Source organism: Erpetoichthys calabaricus, chromosome 17 (genome assembly GCF_900747795.2).
Source record: "Erpetoichthys calabaricus chromosome 17, fErpCal1.3, whole genome shotgun sequence".
NCBI lineage: Eukaryota > Metazoa > Chordata > Cladistia > Polypteriformes > Polypteridae > Erpetoichthys > Erpetoichthys calabaricus.
The window spans coordinates 23669040-23693530 of NC_041410.2; the positions used below are offsets into that span (position 1 = coordinate 23669040).

Consider the following 24491-nt stretch of genomic DNA (forward strand, 5'->3'; position numbering starts at 1 on the left):
TTTGATAGAGGTGGGCCTGTTAGCAGTTGTCTGCTGTTGAATCCTAGAAATGAATTTGCCGTTTACTGAACACAGAATAATGTTAATGCAAACAGTGATCCATGATGGTTTTCCATGACCCACACAATGAGACAATGAAGGTGGCTATACCAGAGCTGAACTCTCTTAGCATCATGTGTCTTCTAGGCCTTAATTGACTTTAATGTCCAGAATGACTTCTGCAACATTGGGGTGGATGTACAAGCATATACAGTATACCCAGCATGCAAATACCTGTATGTAGAATGTGTGGCTAAAATATCAAAGCAGTGTTTTGCATTCTTTCCATTACTAAGCAAATTTTTTTAGCTCTTTTAGTGTGCTTTTGATTGATGTAAACTGAACGACATGAAGTGCTATTAATAATTAAGGTGAGAAGCAGCACAGGGAATATACCCATAGGTCCCTGGAAGTTCACTCAGGTTCTAAATATGTCAGATCATATTATTCTTCATTCAAATGATGGCCTTTTTCCTTTTTAATTAAAGTTCTCATTGCTAATAAATTATACATATGTGCACTTCTCAAGGCAGCTCTAGTGGATTATTGCTATTTTTCCATAAATTAAGATCTTTAATAGGAGGAATAATCAGCAAAAAAAAAAAACGGAAAAATCATTGTTATCATAAATTGAACTCATAGTAGTAAGCACAATGAAACGCTTAAGGTGTAAGAGAAGCGGTCACTGTGTCTGTTACACAAATGGTATCCGGTGTGACGTACAAGATGTTTAGGTGAAGAAGTTCTAGAAGTTGTGGCCAGAGAAAAACGCAAACAGATGAAAGATAAAGGCTCCTCGGTGACTCAACTTTATTTTGAAATGAGAAAAATAATATTTAAAGCATTAGAAAGCGAAGAACAATGTTGGTAATGGCTACAGTAATAGGTTAACCAATTCTTATTTTCTCATCCATTATCCCTGATCTTTTGTAGTTCCAAAGAAAGTGAGACCCACGCATTTTTGTTTGCTTTAAATATTTTCTGTACATGCAAAGCTTTTTCTTCTTCATGGGTGCTACCCTTTTTCTTCCTGTTCTGTTTTCACAGATCTTGGTCCACTGACATTTTGACATTCAGTTGTTTACTGTTCTGTATGACAGACGGTGAACACTGCAGGCTTTGAGGCATTGTAGAATCCTAAAATGGCATGAAAAGCAGAAGTTGTGATACATAGGGAATACGTAGAATACATTACGACCAGCAAGGCTTGTTGTGTGTGGGCAGAGAATAATCAAAAGCAGACTTGTACAAAACATTATTAATAAAGTTTTGTGAAAAATCACTTAAATAACTGCATAACAAAATGGCAACCCTTTGGACCTTTCTTAATAAAATCAAATAAACTGACAGACTGCAGGCTCTCTGGAGCCTTATTCAAAATTCTCACCTTGATCTCAGCGCTTCAGTTTCAGCTTTCAAATGCTACTCTGCGACAGCAGATAGCGCCACATTCTAGCTTATCCAACAGCACTTGATTCCTTCTAACTACATATGACATTTAAACAAGGGGTCAACACTTACCAGATCTCACTCTTGAATGTTTGCTTTTGCAAAAATCTCCTAGTGCTGTCCTTAGTATTTTTAGGTCATCTCTGTTTTTCAGCTTTTTGTTAAACACTTTACATACCGCAACCCTCAGCTATATGTGTAGTTTACCAGCTCTTATAAGTTAAACATCTCTGTGAAACCTTGAACTCATAGTGCAGTAACATTTTGCTGACCATTATTTTTTTCTTAAAAATCAACATCCATATATTAGCAACAGTTTAAGCAATGGCATAAGGTTCCCGCCAAGGTGGGCACAATTACATTCTGGGGGGTCATAATGGTGAAAGTTCCAAAGAGAGGAGCACCAATACAGAGAGTCCTACTATCAAATGCTGCAGCCTCATTGGATAGATACAGAAGCAGGCTTGTTGCCAGCAGAGATCCAATTTATTTATTTTTGAGAACAACTCGCAGGTGCCTCCAGGATGAGAGGGATGATCACTGAAACGTTTTGTAGATAATGTGTCCAAAGGAATGAAGAACAAACACATTTTGTTCTTTATATGGAGGATGATTCAAAATTAATTTAACACTTCAAAAATGTGTTACTCAGTAACTAATTATCATATAAACATGTAGCAAAAACCAATTTGCAATGGAACTCTCACAGGTTTTTTCTTAATCTCAGGGTATATGTGAAGCTTGTCCTCTAAATGGTCCCAGACCCTTTGTAGATCACCATCAGTACTTAACATAGCTGCCACAATGAGGTCCTTAATTTCCTCAAGCACTAAAGTTTGGGGAAAATATTGAAGGTGACTTTCCATTTTTGGTGAATAATACATGTTCATATGATGTTTAGTTAATGTGTAATACATTTTAGAAAATGTATAAAAATAATTGTTCATGCTTATGTTGGAAAGGAGGGCACCAGGAGAAAAGCCTACATCAGTGGTTCTCAAACTGTGGGGCAGGCCCCCCTTAGAGGGGCGCGAAGTAACAAAAAGGGGGTGCGAAGATGTGAAAAAAAGAAAACAAGAATCGAAAATATGAAAAATACATCTATTGAAACCAAAACAAATTAACTTAAACTACATTCTGATACTAGAAAAATAAATATAGAGTTAGATAAATGTCGATAAAAGTTAAGTAGGCATGAAAAAATATGCATCTATGATATATCATTAATTAAAAAAGAACAAATTGGTATTAGTGGGTTACTTTCAAAAAAACTGTAGGGGGGCCACGATTAAAACTGTTATGAAAACTCGGGTCGCAAATACTTAAAGGCTGAGAAACGCTGGTCTACATGAACATGGAACATACAAGCTATCAAACGCACTACACCACATCATTGCCCATTATCATTATTATGATTATTATTACAATAACAACAGTTTATTTCTCATATAGCCCAACTCGTACAAGGAATGCCTCAATGGGCTTTAACAGACCCTGTTTTTTAATAAGACCCCAGCCTAAGAAAATAAGAAAAAAAATCTTTGGAACAGCAACTCAGAGAGAGACCCCCTTCTTCTTCTTCTTCTTCTTCTTCTTCTTCTTCTTCTTCTTCTTCTTCTTCTTATTATTATTATTATTATTATTATTATTATTATTATTATTAATAATCTTATTTTGCCATCATTGATTGTGTTATTATTATAATGGCAATACCTGTTTCTTTCCTATTCTGTAGTAACATTAGTGGGGAAGGTTTTTGTTCTTTTTTATTTCTTTTTTTTTGCAATCATTTTTATAGTTTTTGCATAACCTAATTATTTTCTTTACTAAAATTTAAATAAGCAATTGACACCAAAAAAGAAATAAATATCTTTTATATCTCAGCATTGTGTCTTTATTTTTTTCCACTGATTGGCTAAACAAACTCTTAACTACTGATACTGGAATAAAAGACTGATAATATGAATGGACCTCATCCAAGACTGGTCTCTTTCTACCTTGTGCCCAACTATAAAAGACTCAACATTTAATTCAGAACTGACTTGGCAAGCAGAGGACATTTTCATCATTCATCTTGCATTGATTGTTATTTCCTTGCATTATCAAAGTTTCTTCTTTGATCTATTGAGGTGTACATCATGCATCCCTTTGTTCTCCAAACTGGCTTTATTAAGTACCGTTTTCTGGGATTTCTAGGTAGTTGGAGCCTATTTCAACAGGAATGCCACTCACTTTTCACCAATCAGATTAATGTTCATGTCTTATGTGGAGGGAAATGAAGTATCCATAAAAAAGGCAATCTGACAATGACTAGGCTAGGGTCACATATGAGGAGCCACTTACCTTAGTGAATCAGTCTACATTTACCATTGATCCTCATTCCAAGAATACAACCTGAAACATCCTTACATATCAACTCGGAACAAGATCACATTAAACATTCATAAGCATCAAATGAAATGAAAAGCAAGCTGTAGGAGGTGAAATCATGCTGCACTGTTAGACTACCACAGCCATAAGAACATAAGAAGTTTACCGAATTAACAGAGTCCATTCAGTTCACCATCCTCATGTCACTAGTCAATCATTAACATTTCCAAATATCTCTTTCAAATAACATGGACATCTGTACTGTAGGACCCAAATGTCATAATCATAAAAATGTTCAATGGTTTCTTCGCTTGTTTCAGATTGTCTTAGATAACTCCCCAAATATGCCATTTGGAAACAAATCTTGCATCACATTAAACGCATTAATGCTTTGTGCCTCCCTCTTTGCCCAGCGTCCTTGGCTATGTCCAGAATGGCTTTGTCACCTCGATTACTGGCTTGAGAATGAGGAAGACTGTCTGCACAGTATGGTTTCTTAATCTGCCCAATGGTGACTGTGTATCTACTGTCCTCTTGCATTTCAACACTTACTGTGCTGCATTTGGCTCACCCTGGAGCTTTTTGAAGTTCATGAGCCAATTCAACATGGAAGGTTATTTGTGGTCCTGCGGTGGGTTGGCACCCTGCCCAGGATTGTTTCCTGCCTTGTGCCCTGTGTTGGCTGGGATTGGCTCCAGCAGACCCCCGTGACCCTGTGTTCGGATTCAGCGGGTTAGAAAATGGATGGATGGATGGAGGTTATTTGTGTAAACTGTTGCCGGTCAGTGGTGCCTGTCATCTAACCACAGTTCCATCAATGACTGCACAATGCTCACTTTGCATTGTTAACAGCTGAGCTTCTAGGGTTTCCATATGCAGTCTTTTGTAACTCAATATAATCATAAGACACAACTGTATGGGAAAACAGACATTCAGGTCAAGAAAACTTTGATGAATACAGAGGCAGAACTTTGGTTACCAGTCATTTTCTATGTCATTTTCCTGTCCCCCTTTGTTTCTGTCTAGTTGTCTTACAAACTGCATTACAAAAGATACTTCAAGCCTTTGAAAAATATTAGTTACTGCCATTGCTGCATTTTTTAATGTAATAGATTCACATATTGGGATTGAAGAAACCCATGCCTGATCCTTTTAATCATAATTTCATACTATGGTAACCATATTGGCAAGAGCAAGGCAGTCCTCAAGAGCTTTCTGTCTCAATGCTCTACATGTCAGAACTTCTGGGGCATGGTCCATCATGCAGAAGATGGGCTTCTGTATCAGATCAGTCAATGGATAGTGAATGTTTTTGGTTTCATCTAAGCACAAAGGTAGCAATATATAATGTAGACATGGAGCCAAGCAAAATCAGGAGACATCCGTAATATGTGGTAGCAAATTCATTTTTTATCTCTTTATTAAGTGCAGTATTTGTTCATTGCTGTCTGGAATTTATTGTTTGAGCCTAGAAACTGTCCACCATACCAGACCAAATGGAGTGAAAAAATACATGCATATCTCCTACTGAAAAGAATGCTTCAATGAATAAAAGAACAAAATCATATAAAAAATGCCTGTTCATAACAGAAATTGTCAAAGTACATCCATTGATTGTGTGGGTGATTGTAATAACCTAATAGAGTGTCCAAGAGAATATAGAATTGTAATATTCTGATTGCAATTGTATAATAAATGCGCTCTGAGATTTTTCAATTAAGAAAGACTTAAGGTTTAAGGTAAGGATGGTGTTCATCAGGTAACGTGGCTAGTGATCCTATAATACCTGCAATGACCTCAACAACATTTCAACCTTCTTTTGTCCACTAGGGCGTGTTAAGTAAACCAAGCGCTAAGATTACTTATGAAATCTTTTTTTTAATCCGAACATTCTGGCTTATTGACTTTAAGACTTAATATGGACCCCCTGACATGTCCTTTAATGCTGTATTATACTTTGTCTTCTCTGGGGTGCCTGGAGCAGTGTTTAATTGACAAGACAAATGAACTGTCTTCTGTCTTGATTCTTCTATTTTAGTTTCTTGGAGAAACCTCTATAGTCAGTCTAAAGCACAATTGTGGAGTGAAGTGAACTGCCAGATGTTTGGTATCTTGTTCAAGAGTTTTTTTGGGGACAAAGACTGGAGAAGATCTCAATAACCCATCCAGGAGGTTTTTGGGAACATTCTCTGATTGAAAAGACAGTAAAGTGAAGGACTTGGTTTAAGGTTGCACCGCTTCAAAAGATCACAACAACAGTAGCATGACATCTTAATATATCAGACTACTGCTTGGTAAGGAGAACTGTAGTCCCCTAAGCTATTTGGGTTCATCAGAGGGAGCCTCCTGAAAGACAATCTCCTAGGTTTAAGATTACTAATGATCACAGGTGCTTGCTGGTTATGCTGGCTATGCAAACAGAATACCAGATATACTCCTGGAAGTACTCGTAGATCTGTCCTTATGAAAGCTTTCAAACCCTGATTTCTGCAAGCTTGGAGCCAGCTGGACTTACAGGATAAGGAGGGCAAGGAGGCAGAAGAAACCAGAAGGTAAAGAATAAATGGTGAAGGAGAACAGGAGAATGAGTCAAGCAGTTAGGCAGGCCCGTGAGCCGCAAAGGTGTTGCTATTGACAATGCCTTACTTTTGATGAATAAATTGGTTGGTACTTTAGAATCAGACTTGGAAACACGCTATCCTAATTTGTGCTCTACTCTGTGAAACTTCTTGCTGATCTTCTTTAAATTGCCTTGAGTTGAGGTCCCTTACCATGTGTGTGGATGCAGTGGCTTACAAATCCAATACATCATGCATTATGTCAAACTGCTCAAATATGCCCCCTTGGTTGGATTGTACAGCTCATTTTTACAATCCTTAAATGTAACTCCTCGCCCTTCCTGTTCAACAATGTTTCACATGACCCCTATGGTCAGTCTGATAGCGTCGCTCTTCTTTATTCATTCACTTTTAATTATTTAGCTTTAAACTCAACTTCTGTTATCATGAAGGAGGAACTTAGTGTTCAGAGGCACATGGTCTTACCTTTATTAATAAGATATTTTTAAAAATAGTTTCTTTCGGACTTTAAATGATGAAATAAAAAATCATCCACAGGTGCTGAAGCTAACATTGCCTAGCACTACTTTTTTCCATGTTTTACAAGAAACAGGAGGTGTGCTGTTTCACTTAGAAGATGCACAGACCACTGCTAAACAACAAAGTAAAATCATCAAGTAGCCACAAATGAAATGACAGCCAAAAAGGACACTTGGGTCAATAAGACTCCATGCACACATTTTATTTTGTTAATTTGTCTTGTTGTTCATGCCTTTTCTTTTATCTTCCCTGGTAGTCAGTTAATTATTTTGTTCCTTCAGTAATTCCACAATCTGTAAGATTAAATGTAGTGTGTAGGTTAATTCAAACTGATGCCACGAGAATGATTACACCAACCAAAAATCATGAACACATAACTCCAGTTCTCAAGTCCGTACACTGGCTCATAGTTAAGCTTAGGGTTAATTTCAAAAATCTCCTTTTAACTTCAGAAGCCTTAAATGGCCAAGGCCCTATTTACTTATCTGAGTTTATAAGTACTTACAAACCAGAGTGCACATTGAGATCTCAAGATGCCAGCCTACTTAAGATTCCAAGGATTAATAAAATAACACTGGGGGATTGATCTATTAGTTACAGGGCCCTGAGGCCATGGAGTGAATCTGCCTGCTAATATAAGAGATGGCCCTTCAGTCTCAGTTTTTAAATCCCAGCTGAAGACTTACTACTTTGGTCTAGCCTACCCTGACTAGAGCTGCTGATTTGCTGTGCATACTGCATTTCTGTTTGTTAATCATTTGTACAGAAATATAAGGATCACAATATTTTTAAACCATTACTAACCCTTGTGATGGATGGCCGGGGCTCATGCCTGGCCGGGACGCCCCTGCACTATATATACCAGGAGGACAAGGGTGGGAAACCCAGTATATTCCCCTCGAAGCTAGATGGCAGCCTCCCTGGGTTGCAACGGTGCCTCAGACTCCCCCAGGGCTTCATGGGTATTGGAGTTCTGTGTAGCGCTGTTTGGTTCTGCAGGCGCCGCCATGAGGTGCTGCAGCAGGAGCTGCTAGCCCCTTTTGGGCGTTGGTTTTGCCACACCTGGAAGTGCAGCCGGATGTCGGCAATCAAGCACCTGGAGCACTTCCAGGTACCCAATAAAGGGAGCAAGCGACCACCACTCATCAGCCAGAATTGGGAGGAAGAGGACGAAGTTGCCAGAGGGGAGTGGTGGAGGAAGAGAAAGTTAAATTGCGTTCTTAGTGTACTGTGCTTGGGACTGTGTTGTGGCTGGAGGGATTACAGGGAAGACGTTCCCTCCAGCTGAAGAAAATAAATATTTGTTTTATTTTACCCATGTCTCCCGTGTGAATCTGTGTCGGTTCAGGCGCAATATAGCGCCAATCTTACACCCTCTATGTCGTTTCTCTTCTCTGTATCTGGATGTGGCACTTGGTGCCACTGCTCTACTGCCAGGCTGTTCTTCTGCATATGGAAAAGTCATCTCAGATAAAGGGGCACTGGAATCCCCGGATGGAACGATTCTCTCATCAGATTGGATGGCCAGCACAGACTCTACCATAGAAAACCCAGGAGCAGGTAGACGGCCAAAAAATCGCCGAGGTCTCCTGGACTATGACTTTATTTTTGACTTTCTCTTTTACGGTTTTAATCTCCACCATTATCAGTTAGCTGTAGTTCATCAATTAATTAATGGGGGATATGGTCTCATCTGTTTCAGGAGATGGACGTCTGAGATGGGACTCCATTAGGAGTGGTGTTATTTTTTCTTTTTTTTATCATCCCTAGGTATCCTGTATTTACTCAACCCAAGGGGCTTCAATTACATTACTGTATATTCAAACATATATAAGTATGAGTGGCAGAAAAAAAGGCTCAGAAAGAAACGGAAAAGACAGCTAAAGCTTCATCCAAGCCTAAACAGACCTCAAGTTCAAGCTCAAGGTATGGCCTGCCAGAGACTGACCTGGAATAGATAGGCGAAAGTAAAAATCTTCCACGACCTGATGCTGCTGCATCGTCTCCAGCCGAGAATGAAAGTGGGAGCGAATGTACAAGTGAGTTGAACCAGGAGTACTCGCCAAATCCAGAAGGTTCATTGAAACTGAAAATGGCGTTACCTTCCATGTTGTCAATTACCCCTCGTGAGCCAGCAACAGAAACTCCAACTGGGCTTGCTACTTCACCTGCGAAGACCAAAATGATCTGTCCGAGCTGAAGATAATGATCGTCGCAATGGCCCCTGCTCTTGGAGGGGACATAAAGGAGCTCAAGAATAATATAAAGAAGGATATAAATGATGCAAGTAAAGATATAATGGACATACACAAGACAAACGAGAAGCTCTTTCAGGATATTAAAGACAAGGAGAAATGTTTAAGTAATTGCTCTGAAGCAACCTTTAAAGCTATGCTAAAAAAATTAAGGAAAAAATTGGGGAAAAAATACAGGAAAATGCATCTAAATTTGAGAATAAATTTAGAGAATCTGGTGCTCAGTTTGAAGATGTTAAGAAAATGTTCACGACTTGTATTGAAATAGTTGAACAACTGGCATCTACCATTGACGGAAAAGCAACAGCTGCAAATTCTGAAGGCAAAGTACTCAGAGACAGTCTAGCTGCATTGGAAGTTTGATACAGAAGGAATAATATCAGAATCAAAGGTCCCCCTGAAAACTGTGAAAGTCCAAACCCAGTTTAATTCATAGCTGAACCATTTTCTAAAATAATTGGAGAGGACCGAGATAGCAGCAGCTTACCGCATACGTGGATTGAATGCTTCAAAACCTAGGAGCCTCATTGTGTGATCTGACAAATTATAATTTGAGTTAAATATAATGTTACTTCTCAGACAGACACAAGAGATTATATTTGAAAATAACCGCATTTGTATTTTCCCTGATTTCTTCTCCTTCAACAGCTGCTAAACATGTCGCATTTTACAACATTAAACAGTGCTTACAGAAAGCCAAGATCGGATATCCTGCCGAATTGAAAGTGGTCAATCCAAGGCAAGTTCTACATTTTTACTTCTCTTGAATGCAATCATGAATCGTGTCCTGGCAAGGCAAAGATGATCTTACCTGCTGTTTGATCCACTCGCAACAAGACTCATGCCGTAATTATATATCCTATTTCCTTCTCGGCCACTTTTTTTTTGTTTTGTTCACAATTATATGATGGGGGGCTTGTTTTGTTTTGGACGCACTCTGTGTCTAGATATGTCAGAGGACTGGGACTTTATGAAGTGTGGTCTAGCCTCACATGGGGAGGCAAATTGGGGAGGCACAGGGGCTGGTGGGGGGTGGGGAGGAGAGAAAGTGAGCAAGCTATTTCTAATCTATACTTTTAGTTCTTGCAATTGTAAGTGCCAATGTAACAATAGGCTTCATGGAAATAACTCCTGGAAAAATTGGAAGTTAAGGTCAAAGCTGTCTTTTGTAATAATGTACTATCTTAAATTGAGACTACAAAATGTCAACAGTTAATTAATGGACTGATATTGTTGACTTTGATTTAAATGTAATCACCTTCTGCCTTGTTTTTTGAATGTTTTAGCAAATCTGCATTTAAGTGTGTACTAGTTCTGTATTTAGTAATTAATATAATCTATAGTCTTTAATTAACTGAGAATTGTTCACAGTGCTCTGAACCTGCACTCAGTCAATAGATATCACAGATGACTAATGCACGTGTTTATACTATGTTACCAGCAACAGAAGGCAGTATTTTTGCGAAACAGTGCAATGATTACTGAGAAATACTGCATTTGTCTTTCCAAATAACACATAATTTTTGCAAAGTAATGCAATTCTTTGGCAAAATAGTAGAATAACTTTTGGTCAGTGGTGGGAATAAAGTTTCTTAGAATTGTTGCAGTTCCAACAATGTAGGAAGCATTTTAAGATGGAGAATCTTTTATGGGTGGCACCTCTGCACGAGAACCACCTTTTTCAACCCTCACAAACATATGAAGTTTTTAATGTATGGAAAACGTTTGGGATTAAATCACTTAGAGATCTTTACATAGACAATGTCTTTGCATCCTACGAACAATTACATTCTAAATTTAAGTTTCCAGTAACACATTTCTTTCACTAACCTTTAAATTAGAAACTTTGTTAAACAGAACCTGCCCGATTTTCCTCACCTCCCACCTCCCTCTATGCTGGAAAAAATATTGCTCAGTTTCGAGGACTTAGTCAGCATTTCTGCAACATTTAAAACCATTGAATCCCTCACTCAACATCTCAAAAAAGGAGTGGAAGTTGGCAATGCAGAGCATTCACTTGAGCTCCATATGCACAAACCATACAATTATTCAACTCAAAATTATATATCGAGCAAATCTGTCTCGCTTAAAATTGTCCAAAATGTTTCCAGGGCAAGATCCAACCTGTGAACGCTGCAATCAAGTTCCAGCCTCACTGGGGTCACATGTTTTGGGCCTGCACCAAATTAACATCATTCTGGACCAATCAGACAGCCTTGGTGTCACAATCCCTCCTTATCCACTAACAGCTGTGTTTGGGGTACTTCCAGAGGGGCTTAAATAGGAGAAGGACAAACAAACTGTAATTGCCTTAACTAAACTGGAAGAATCCTAACTCTCCTCTTTTAAGTCAGTGGGTAACTGATGTTATATATTATTTGAAACTGGAAAAAATCTAATTCTCACTTAGAGGATCTGTGCAGAAATTTTTCAAAACCTGGCAGGATCTGATCAATAACATTTTAGAATAAGCTTTTAAAGCACGAGGAAGCAGATTATCTCCCCATTTCTTTTCCTTCTCGATTTATCTTAAATTCACTTATTAATTTATCTATTTACTTATTTTTACTAGCTTTAAGTTTTATTCTGCTGCCAATGCTCTCTTTCTCAGGGGTGAGGGTTGATTTGTTTTCAATTCTATTTTTGTAAAATTGATCTATTTGTATGGAATGTTGTGTGACTTTAATAAAATCAATACAATAAAAAAAAAAAAAGAATCATTACGGTTCATGGGTACTTTTTTTACGTTGATGGTTAGAAGAAATTATCATTGGCAGGCGCTAGAGACAAGCAAAACTATTTCTGAAAAACTGAATTTGCAGTGAGGATTTAGGATGGAGGATTCTGGAGGCACTGCCTTATGGAAACAACCGGATGAAGACAGCTGCTTTGGAAATTCCTTATTTTTTGTTGTTGAACAGCCAGCTCTGGATGGGGGCACCCCTTTAGTGTCCAGATTTAGTGTCATTAACTGGCATGTGATAGTGTTGGTTGGGGCCATACAAATACTAAAAAGCTCAAGTCAGCAAATGTATGATTGCATAGGAGTGTCTGATAAAGAATTGGCATCCCATCCAGAACTGGTCTCTGCTTACACCTTATGATGCTGGAATTGCTTTCAGTCAAGATCCTGTACAGTACTGGATAAAGTGGGATCAGAAAGTTGATAGATGAGTGGATGGATGAAGTAGGCAGAAATACTTAAAAGCTTGGAGTAAAGCGCTTTGAGTAGTGAGAAAAGCGCTATATAAATGTAAAGAATTATTATTATTATTAAAGACTTGCCTCAAACCTTTATTTGCATTGGTAAATGTCATAATGCCCCTAACAGTTGAAGAATATAAGTAACTTTTTAAATAAAAGGAGACCTCTTAGTTTATTAAGCTGGGCTCCTGTGAGCTAAACAGATCTACTTTCTATATTACGAGTTTCAAGTTTTTCATTGGAACTACATGATTTGGCAGTTTGCTCCAGAGTGTGGCATGAAATACTTCCCTTTTTCTGCCCTAAATACATTTTTCTGTTTATTTACTCGGCTGTTCTCGAGGAACTTCCTCTTTTGCAGTATTGAATAGAATAGTTGTATCTGCTGTCTCATCTCCCTACCCCGTATAACCACTAAACCTCCACATCTACAGTGTCAATAGACCCAACTATCACAATTCGTTTACAGCCCAACTTACCTTTGAAAGAATCGATTATCCCAGCTTGATCATTACTGCGGACATTACATTACATTTACATTGCTCCTCTCTTTCAAATGCTTTAAGTGTAATTGTGACTAATTTCTAAATAAAGCTGCCTCAGTTATCTTTTTTCTTTTCATTTATTTTTCTGTCCACAATTTCTAGAACTTCTTCACCTAAACATCTCATACATCACAGCGGATACCATTTATATAACAGACCCAGTGACCATTTCTCTTTCATGTTAAATGTTAATCTACAAGAACAAAGAGTGCTCAGTTTCTATTTGGCCAGCTCTTCCTACCATTGAAGATCTCTATTTAGGGGAAAATAACAATGATCCGCTGGAGATGCCTTGAAACTTGAAGTGCTTTGAAAAGCTGTACATATACATAATTAATCGTCAGTAAGAACTTTAATTAAAATGGAAAGAAAGGTCAGCACTCAAGTGATGAACATGACATGTTATCTTTAGATCCTGAGTGAAGTTCCAGAGACCTATGGTTATCCTCCCTCTGCTACGTCCCACCATAAATATCAATAGCACTTTATGTAACTCAATTTACGTCAATCAAAATTATACTAAAATAGCCTCTGAATAATGATAATGTTTCTGCAAGTACCTGAAAGAATGTGAAACTTTGATTTGATACTTTATAAGATAACCAAACTGGCACTAGTTTTGCCCTATCTTTGACTGAACAGAAGATATGAGAAGTGTTGTTAGCTTGCTTTCAAAGATTCTCTCATGACACATGACTCTATTGTATGTTGGAAACATCTTGCCTCATACTTGGTGTATTTGCAGACAACTTCCTTTTGTGGGCTTTCTTTCTCTTGAATGCACATAAGTACATGTGTGACAGTCAGCTAATCGACATATTCTTTGTGAAATAACCCATTTAGTGATGATTAGGCCTATGAGGAACTCCTGTAACTTATGTGAACACTCAGAACCACATTTGGAATCTTTCACCTTTCAGTTTAAGGGATACCCCATCAGTCATGTAGAGCCATTACTTTAGCCTGCATCGCTCACTGTTTCTCTCTGTCGATCTCTCTCCTCTAATCATTCAGATTAAGAATGAAGGCCATCACAGTCACATATGTGATCTTAGATGGATGAAGAGCGAACAGTGGGGACATAGATAGATAGATAGATAGATAGATAGATAGATAGATAGATAGATAGATAGATAGATAGATAGATAGATAGATAGATAGATAGATAGATAGATAGATAGATAGATAGATAGATACTTTATTAATCCCAAGGGAAAATTCACAACGAATCTCGGCATGTAAAAATCCATGCCCACGTTGTAAAAGTAAGTGTGTCCAGGGAACGAATCCTCATAAAATAAAGTGATAGGAGTGATCAATAAAAAAAGAGAAGAACAAAAGTAGAAAAATAAATAAGTACAAAAATAAAGTCGTACACGGAGCTGCTGAACAGGCTGCCACTCTCGGCGGCGCCTGAGTCATAACGTGATAACATTTACACAAATTTGGACTCCTCTCTTTTTTTCTCACATTGTCCTTTGTACGTCTCATCAGAGAATCTAAAATAAAGTGCTGTGTGAGGAAACATGTGACATCATGGTGGATGTTCCTTGACTGGGGTGTTTTAAGATACACCTTAAAGATGCTTTTAAAAACATTTCATCTAACCATTCCAAGTTCAGCTAGGAAAAAACAGCTTGTCTGAGTAGACGGGAGGATCATTGTGTCCATTTCAGCATTTTCACAACGCAAAAATGACAAGCATTGAAGCTAAGATTCTGCAGTAGAAATCCTACTGGACAAGCCACTCCACCAGAATACTGAACCCTGTCCATTGTTGTGCCACTGTTATTGCACATGATGTCTCTTGTTTTGATCTCCTGATATTTTGGCTGCTCTTCTCTCTAATAGGTTAACTGACAATATCTAATCTGGTTTGGCTTTCACAGTTTGTTACTCTAACTTTCTGTTAATGACAAACTAAATTGACCAAATTGATTAAGGGGCAACAGGGTTACCTAATGGTTAACAGTCAGTCAGTCATTGTCCAACCTCTGCTATATCCTAACACAGGGTCACGGGGGTCTGCTGGAGCCAATCCCAGCCAGCACAGGGCGCAAGGCAAGAACAAACCCTGGGCAGGGCACACACACCCACACACCAAGCACACACTAGGGCAAATTTAGGACCACCAATGCATCTAACCTGCATGTCTTTGGACTATGGGAGGAAACCGGAGTGCCACGCAGACACGGGGAGAACATGCAAACTCCACGCAGGGAGGACCCGGGAAGCGAACCCGGGTCTCCTAACTGTGAGGCAGCAGCGCTACCATTGTGCCACCATGCTGCCCAAACACAAAAGTATTTTGTATTATTTTTCTCCCTCACATTAAGATCTTTAAAGAAAAAAAAGGATGGCCAGTAACATGTTACTACCATATGGGTTCAAGGTTACATAACTGGAGATGGGTAACTGAAAAGAAAACTGAAACTGAAATAAAAAATACTAAGGATGGAGGCTGGCGATTGGTGCAAAAGCGAATGGCCAAGAGGGAGATCAGGTGACCACTTGCTTAAACATCATAGCGCTGTGGGATAAACTATGATGTAGCATTGCCTAGCAAAGAGAAGTGGCAGAATCTTAGAGGAGTGTCTGAAAAGTGAAACCGAAGCACTGAGGTCATGGACTCATGTAGAATTCTCAATAGGGCTCCAGTGGGACCCAGTGACCATACTGTTCTGTCAGTTTGATTTTATTTACATAACTAGAAGGGGTTTTCATTCTGTTGTGCATTAATTTAAGTCATTTTTCACAAAACTTTATTAATGTTTTGTCTAAGTTCACTCTCGGTTTCTCAGCCCCATCATACACACATGCACAATGAGCCTTGCTGGTCTTAGTGTGCTCTACGTATCCCTTGTGTGTCACACGAGTGCTTTTCCACCATTTCTGAGTGGATTCCATAATGTCTCAAAAACTGCAATGGTCAGTGTCTGTTACACAGCAGAATAAACAACTGAATGACAAAAGTCAACGTGTCAATGGAGCAAGGTCTGTGAAAATAAAAAATGGACGAAATGAGAAAGCATCCATAAAGGAGAAGAAATTTTTTTAATTCTTTCATTACAAGCATAGCACAAGTTAAATGTATTATATTTTAAAACAAACTTTCTCGGTGACCCAGGAAATCAAGGAAATAATGGACAAGTAAAGAAGAAGTGATTATCCCAGCTTGATCATTACTGCGGACATTACATTACATTTACATTGCTCCTCCCTTTCAAATACTTTAAGTGTTATTGTGACTAATTTCTAAAATAAAGCTGCCTAAATAATCTTTTTTCTTTTCATTTATTTTTCTGTCCACAATTTCTAGAACTTCTTCACCTAAACATCTCATACATCACACCGGATACCATTTATATAACAGACCCAGTGACCATTTCTCTTTCATGTTAAATGTTAATCTACAAGAACAAAGAGTGCTCAGTTTCTTTTTGCTGGCTATTCCTACCATTGAAGATCTCAGTTTAGGGGAAAATAACAATGATCTGCTGGAGATGCCTTGAAACTTGAAGTGCTTTAAGAAGCTGTACATATATATAATTAATCATCAGTAAGAACTTTAATTAAAATGGAAAGAAAGGTCAGCACTCAAGTGATGAACAACATGACATGTTATCTTTAGAACCTGAGTGAAGTTCCAGAGACCTATGGTTATCTTCCCTCTACTACGTCCCACCTTAAATATTAATAGTACTTTATGTAATTCAATTTACATCAATCAAAAATATTCTAAAATAGCCTATGAATAATGATAATGTTTCTGTAAGTACCTGAAAGAATGTGGAACTTTAATTTGATACTTTAGCTACATTCCACATACAGGTACTTGCGTGCTGGGTGTACTTCCATCTCAAACTTGTAGAAGTCATTCTGAGCATTAAAATCCATTATGGCTTAGGAGACATATCATGCGAAGAAGGTGTAGCCACCTTCATCATATAGTATGGGTCATGGAAAACCATCAAGGATTACTATTTATATTACCTATATTCAGCTTTCAATTAATTGTAAATTAATTTCCAGGTCCACTCCTAGCAAGACCTTTACTCAGATGTGATACAGACAGGTTAGAGAGGAGTTGGGCTGGAGATTCCATTTTCCTCTTTCCTAAGGTATAGTTACCCACTTGACCTTTGGATTAGCATTAGGTCTACCTTTACATGTACATATATTAAATTATTTTCATATCTCACTGACCGTTTAAAATCTATGATAACTCTGCCACTCAGGCAGATCCAGGGTTCAGTGCCAATGTCTCACAGTTCTGGGAAACTTGGTTCAAATCCCAGCCTGTTCACTGTATGTTGAATTTTGTATTCTCACAGGATCTATGCTTTTTTTTCTCCACCCATGGTCAGTTCCCTGTTTAAATCTATTAGTGTCATGAAAATCTTTTATCTACCCTAAAGCTTGTACTAAAACGTGGGAGCAGTAAATGGATGGATGGAGAGATCAGCCATGATTTTTCTTAGCCACTTATTAAATCCAGAGTTCCTTATAAGTCAGTCAATGAAGAAATATTCTCAATTGCTCTTGTTTCAAATTTTTGATCATATCTTTTTATCTTCAAGAAGAATGTAGTTAGTAAAGTAAGGCCATCTGAAAATTTGGTAGCCAGTTTCACAATTATTATCCTTTATTTTGAAGTTGACACGGTAGCTGAATTTTTTATATTACCCTGTGAGATGTTTGGGTAAAACGAATTCTGCTTTCATAATGCTATACTCGAGGCCCTACCCTTGCATTTTACCATTTTTTGTGATTTTGTCAGTTACTTAACAATATTTGATAATTTTTTTGGCTAACATTTCTAACATTTCATTTAATTACCAGAACAAGTAGTAAGCAGTAACCATTCCTTAGTAGTAGTGAGACTGAAATCCAGAAAGTTGTCCTACTCTCCTTGCTCTCCAATTCAGTAAATTCATTTATAGTGTCCCATATATTACTGATGAGAAGCCCACCCTCTAGTAACGCCATACTGCCCAGGTAAGGTACTGGTGTTGGTCAAAGGCAGGTGAGGAGGATGAAGTTTAATGTTCCATCTTCTATCAGGTGAGGTCAGGTCAGGTTGGGGAGCATGCAGTGGTACTGCGCGTTGCCTCACCCACAACACAATGAAACAGCTCGGGATCCTGGTAACAACCACCCAGGCAGACACGCGACTGAGTCCAACCCTCCAGAAATCACCCTCAATCTACCATTGCCAGGTGTTACGTGGGCATCCCCTTGGCCTGGTCCAGCCATTCAGGTCCTGAACAATGAGGATCCTGCAGCCATAGTGCTGTAACTGACACTCCCTCACAATGCAGGTAATGCGCCTCATTTGGGACACAAAGAACTACAGACCAATGGAATTAATAACTAGTAGTCTGGTGGACAGTATGATTTTAGTGACTGTCAAAACTCGACTTGATGTTGTTTTGGAGAAATTAGGTAAATGAGATTGGTACACTTTGTCATTTGGCATTTTTCCATTAAAATTGTTCTAATATTCTAATCTGGGGAGGATGCAGTTTGATGCTCCATCTTCAATCTCCAGGGCACAAACATACTGAATATCAAATGACCTCCTCTGACCTTGTAACTAATTTTGTGTCACCTATGTATCATACTTTGAGGGCATCACCATCAAATGACACTTGTTATGGAATTTTGCACAAATATTAGTTTCTTTACATGGAGGCAAATGACCTGTTTTCATTGAAATTGTTCTCATGTTCTCACTTTTGATCCCACGTAATCCATCCCATCTTTGAGTTGGCCAGAGTCTATGTCAGGAGCATCAGGTGTAAAGCAAAAAACAAACTTGAACAGAGCACCAGTCCACTGCAGGGTACACTCACGCTCATTCACATATGGTTAGTTCAGAGATGCTAGCTATCCTAACATCCATGTCCTTGGCAGGTGAAAGGAAAATTGGAGACCCAGGAGGAAAACATAACATGTGTAAAGTGTGCAGATCAGATATGGTTAGTGCAGGGGTCGGCAACCCGCGGCTCTGGAGCCGCATGCGGCTCTTCAGCCTCCTTGTAATGGCTCCTTTTGGCCTTGACAAAAAAAAAAAAAAACATGAAAATGAATAACGGCAATTTCTTAATTTAATTTGTATATAATATATGTAGTACTAGGGTGTTGTACCGTGTTAGCCATTATGAATGTAGAGAAAAGCCAAGCAAAATGACACCTTTTATTGGCTAACTAGAAAGATTACAATATGCAAGCTTTCGAGGCAACTCAGGCCCCTTCTTCAGGCAATCATCTTGCCTGAAGAAGGGGCCTGAGTTGCCTCGAAAGCTTGCATATTGTAATCTTTCTAGTTAGCCAATAAAAGGTGTCATTTTGCTTGGCTTTTCTCTATATAATATATGTAATATATATAATGTTTATTTACTACTACTACTGTTATACACTTTAACATCTAATTTTTATTTTTATTTATAATTTGTCAACTAAAATATGCGTCACATCTACGTCTATAGCCCTCGCCTTTACCTGCAGGTGGCTTCTGGAGTGTGCGACCCCTGCACTAACCATGAATAAATCCCAAAAATGAAAAATCCCAGAAGAGAACAGAGAGTTTAATTCTGTGTGGACAGAAGCATTTGCCTTCACCGCCAACGACGCTGGCTTACCGGTGTGCTTAATATGTGGCGATAAATTATCAAACAACAAAAAATGTAACGTTGAAAGATATTTTCGAAACAAGCACTCAGCATTCACTGAAAAATACCCAAGTGAAGATGAGCGAAAGAGAGCAATTTCGGAACTGCAACGGAAAGCTGAACAGAGCAAACATACTTTCAAAAAGTGGATCACTTCTCCACAATCAACTACAGCTGCTAGTTTTGTGGCAGCTCAAGAGATCGTAAGGAGGGGTAAGCCGTTCACAGACGGAGAATACATGAAAGAATCGTTCATAAAAATATCAGAGCATCTATTCTCTGACTTTAAATGTTTTGGTGTTTGAGCGCATGATGACAGTGTTTGTCAGAGATGTACAGAAAGGTACACTCTCTCACTTCCCCTCCCTGAGAGAGTTCAAAGCAGTGAACATTCACATAAATTGTGATTATTTCCACCGTACAATTATTGCAATGCAAGCTGCATTTAGAGAAAGATTCAGTGAGTTCAGAAAGAAAAAAAACACTCTCTCCTTCCCTGGACATCGACCCATCCCTGCTGAACACATCCGCATTCACAGGAGTAAGTAAGCCCGATCTAGAAATTGAACTGGCCGCATAGCGGATAAAGATTTATGGGTGTCCAAGTTCAAATGCCTGACAGCGGATCTTGAAGAAGTCGCCCGTCAGAAGGCTACTCTCGCTAAAGAGCACAAATGGACTGATATTGAAAACCTCCCCAAACCCGACAAACTTGTTTTCAATACATGGAGTGCCATTCCCGAAACATATATGAACATGAAAAAATATGCATTTGGAGTCCTGTCCATCTTTGGCTCAACATACTTATGTGAGCAAGTTTTCTCAAGAATGAACTTCATAAAGTCCAAATATCTCTCCCACCTCACACATGAGCCTGCAGTCCTGTGTGAAGGTCAAAGTCACATCGTATAGCCCCGACATAGAACAACAACAACATTTATTTATATAGCACATTTTCATACAAAAAGTAGCTCAAAGTGCTAGAGATGATCTGCAGCGAACTTCAGAAACAGAAGTCACATTAAACAGGTGAGAACAATAGCATTTAATAGGCTAATATTTAAAAAAAAAAAAAAAAAACACATTTATTTCAGACCCGGAGCTGATGTAGGTTTTTTTGTATGTTCAGGTGCTTCAGTTGATTGCTGGCTGAGAGGGAAACCTGAAGAGGATGAGAGCACACTGAAATGGAATTTTATGTTTACTTTTTTAAAGCTGCTAAGCTACAGCTAAATGTTTTATTTATATTAAAGTGGGCTAGTTTTTATTTTAATTTTATACAGGTATAGGAAGGACTCAAATAGGCCTGCAGAGTTCAGTTACATTTATTTCAAAGTAGGCCTACACATGCACACTGCACTTCTGTTTGTTGTATTCCGTGGTTGTAACATGTAAAATCTAAAAAAAGATTAAAAACTTTTAAAAGTTTATAAGCTGTGTTATGTTTTGCGGCTCCAGACTATTTTTCTTTGGAGGAAGAGGGAGCAAAATGGCTCTTTTCATAGTGAAGGTTGCAGACCCCTGGGTTAGTGCCTGAGTTTGAAGCCAAGACCAGGACTCTGGAAACTGTTGGGTGGCAGCATTAACTTCTAATGACACTTCTACGCCACTCAAATCATTACTCTTGAACTTAACAATGGGACAGTATCTTCAGAAATCCAGGTTGTCCATGTTCCAAATGCAGTTCTTTATTGAAAGTTTGATATTGCTGCTTAGCACAATAGATGACTAATAATGTCTACAGTACGTCGATTCTTGTAGCTGTTCATATTTTCTTCCTAAACTGTCACTCTGTAGATGTGATACCTGGGAAATGCTTCCGTTTGTGACCATTTATTTGGTTATTTAGCACACTTGAATCTTTGCATGCATAAGAATTCAGGATTACAGGACTGCTGTTTCATGCTGACATTTTTTTGTGTGTGTTATGTAACAGACAGTAATAAGGCACTGATTAATAAAAACATTTGTGAATATTTGAAAAGTGCATTTACTTCTATGAACATATGGATTATAAAGTGCTGGCTTTTGTATGTGAAGAAATTAAAGTCTCCATTTGGAAGTTGGGCCTTCTGTGGTTCAACTGAGATATAAGCCCCTCTTCGGTGAAGGCGCTTTCCAGCACCAGCAGGATAGACTTCTTAAACTTGTTACGGAAGTCCTGACACATACAGACGTAGAGCACTGGGTTCAGACAGCTGTTGAGGAAAGCAATGCTGGTCACAATGGGGTTACCTATCCGTATGACCTTGTAAAGAGTATCCGTTTGTTTGGCTTCTTTTATTGTCAACAGCTGTATGATATGGAAAGGAGCCCAACAGATAAAGAAAGCAACAATGACGGCGACAATAATCCTGAATGGCTTGAAGTTCCTCTTGTGCTGTAGTTTTTTGTATCGCCATATGATGGCACTGTAGCAAAGTATGATAATAATAAGGGGGATGAGGAAGCCACAAAGAAAACGAGTGATGATCAGAGTCTTTTCCCTGTATTTACTAAGGTTTGTATCACTAGAATAGTTGTTGCCACACATGACGTGATCTGGATATACTTTAAGGTCACGAAAGACTGCATGTGGCGTACCCAGGACAACAGCCAGCAACCAGACGATGAGACATGCTATGCTAGCTGTGCGCGGTGAGCGGTAGGTTCGTGACCAGATGGCAGCCAATACCGCCATGCATCGGTCGATACTGATGGCTGTCAGCAGAAACACACTACCATACATTGTGAGGCAGAGTATGAGAGAGTTGAACTGGCACATGAACTTCCCAAAGATCCAGTTGTAGCCATTAGCAGTGTAGAAAATTGTTAACGGCAAGAAGGTGGTGAAGATAAAGTCGGCAATGGCCAGGTTAAGGAACCAGACTGTGTTGGCCGTCTTATTCATTCTAAAGCCGGTGATAAAAATGACAAGGCCATTCCCGATGCAGCCAAGGATGCAGGCAAGAGAGTAAACCACAACAGCGACTGTGTTCATTCTCATGAGAGAATTAATTGTGCTCCCGTCTGGAGTGCTTGTGGCATTATCCATCAGAGTTGATCTGAAACATGATAAAACACAAAACACAATTATTGTTGTGAATAGTAAAACCCTTCACTTGTGCACCTTAGGTGGCTAACTGAGCTTTGGAAGGGCTGCGACACCTGTCTCCATTAAATCTGACTGACCCCTAAGCCTCGGGTGCAATAAGGTATTCCTTTGATGTCGGTATTAGAACGTCGATGCCTACCTGCTATAATCTTTATGGAGATATGTTCATTTTTCACATTTGAGCAACTTTTTCCAATTGAAATAAGGAACAAGGGGCAATATAAAGATGTCCACACAGACATAATAAAGTAAATAATACATATTTTGATCAGAAGACAAGTGTGCTAGTACTGAAAAGGTCACGCACGTTTGATATGATAACTTGTATCCATCTCCACATATCAGACTTTTTACTTTTCATTTTACTGAAAGTTGAAAGCAAAGCTTTGGATTAATCTTTGGAAAATCAGGAGGAATGGTTAATTAGTGTCAAAATGTGAAGCATTTCTCCTTATTTTAGTATACAGAGGGGATAGCACAAGTTCTACGTGCTGGCTCTGAATCCCCCAATTTCCATCTAGAGGTTACTTGTTCATTTTTGTCTGGATGAGTTTTTCCCTGAGTTGTCCAACTCACTTTCCATTTTCTAAAGACATATGCTTATGATTTTAGTTTTTTACAACTGTTCCTTGTCCTCTACAAATTACATAAGTATGCTTTCAGGTTATGTGATGGCCAAGGAATCTAGTGTATCTATTCATTTTTTGCTTCATTGTGTTTTTAACGTTTTTTAAAAGATTGATATTCCCCAGTAGTGTTGTTTTGTTCTCTTCATGGATGTCACCTTGTTGGAGACAGGGTGTTAGGACATGATGCCCCATTGATTGGTCACATGTCATGACATCACTAGCACAGCATTCCCAACTGCTCAATGTGTGATTCACAAAAGAAAAAATCTTTGGCTCATTTCATATTGATAGATTTTAATTTTTTGGTTGTAACTATTTTTTCTGATCTCTGATACCGATTAATATCTCATATTTTGTGGCTCTGGTCACATATACCCTTTTTGATTTACAGTAATCCCTCGCTACTTCGCGGTTCACTTTTCGTGGATTCACGACTTCGCGGGTTTTTAAATACAAGTGATTGCCTATCGCGGAAGTTATGTTCCATTCCCATCAGCAACAGGAGAAAATCCGCGATATAGAAAGACATTTTAAATAAACATTTTTATAGTTTAAGCCTTAAAATACCCATCCCACATGCTTTAAACACATGTAAACTTATAAAACACACTTTGTTAACACATATGATATGTGGATGTCGGGCTAAGGATATGAGTAACATCTCACTATTATAAAACATTTTAACTTCACGCAAGACAAGACAGTGAGACAGGAAAATAGGTGCTGTACAGGCTTTTAAATTATTGACACGCAGAGCGACAAGCAGCACAAAGCCAGCACAAAGTCCACTTCTCCTTAGCGTTCATTCAGCTCCCCACCCCCTTGACAATGCGAAGTGGCAGGAGCGTACTGCGCCTCCGGGGAGGGGGGTTTAAGTGAACGTGCGTTCAGCCCTCACACACCCCCACTCCTCCTCCTCCTTCCGAACGCGCAGAGCGACAAGCAGGCATTTTGGCAGAAGCAGAACAAAGTCCATTTCTGCTCAGCGTGAGTTCAGCTGCCCCCCTTCACGAAGCGAGTGCAGACACATTGACGTCTGATCGCTGCGTGCAGTGTGCAGTGTTGGTCTGCGGTGTTTAAGAATGTAGAAAGTGTTTAAGAGCATAGGAAGTGTTTATAAGAGTGTGGGAAAGG

The 24491-nt window shown here is 38.8% G+C and overlaps 1 protein-coding gene across 1 annotated transcript; it reads right to left on the reverse strand.

The window, feature by feature from the left end:
- Positions 1-21155: 21155 nt before the first annotated feature.
- On the reverse strand, positions 21156-22673 carry LOC114667620 (chemerin-like receptor 1). Its single transcript, XM_028822990.2, has one exon. The coding sequence runs from the start codon at positions 22666-22668 to the stop codon at positions 21646-21648; it is 1023 nt and encodes a 340-aa protein (XP_028678823.1). The 5' UTR covers positions 22669-22673; the 3' UTR covers positions 21156-21645.
- Between the last annotated feature and the right edge of the window lie 1818 nt (positions 22674-24491).

Coding starts and splice junctions, on each gene's coding strand:
- LOC114667620 (XM_028822990.2), bottom strand. CDS start 22,668: ATGGATAATGCCACAAGCACTCCAGACGGGAGCACAATTAATTCTCTC.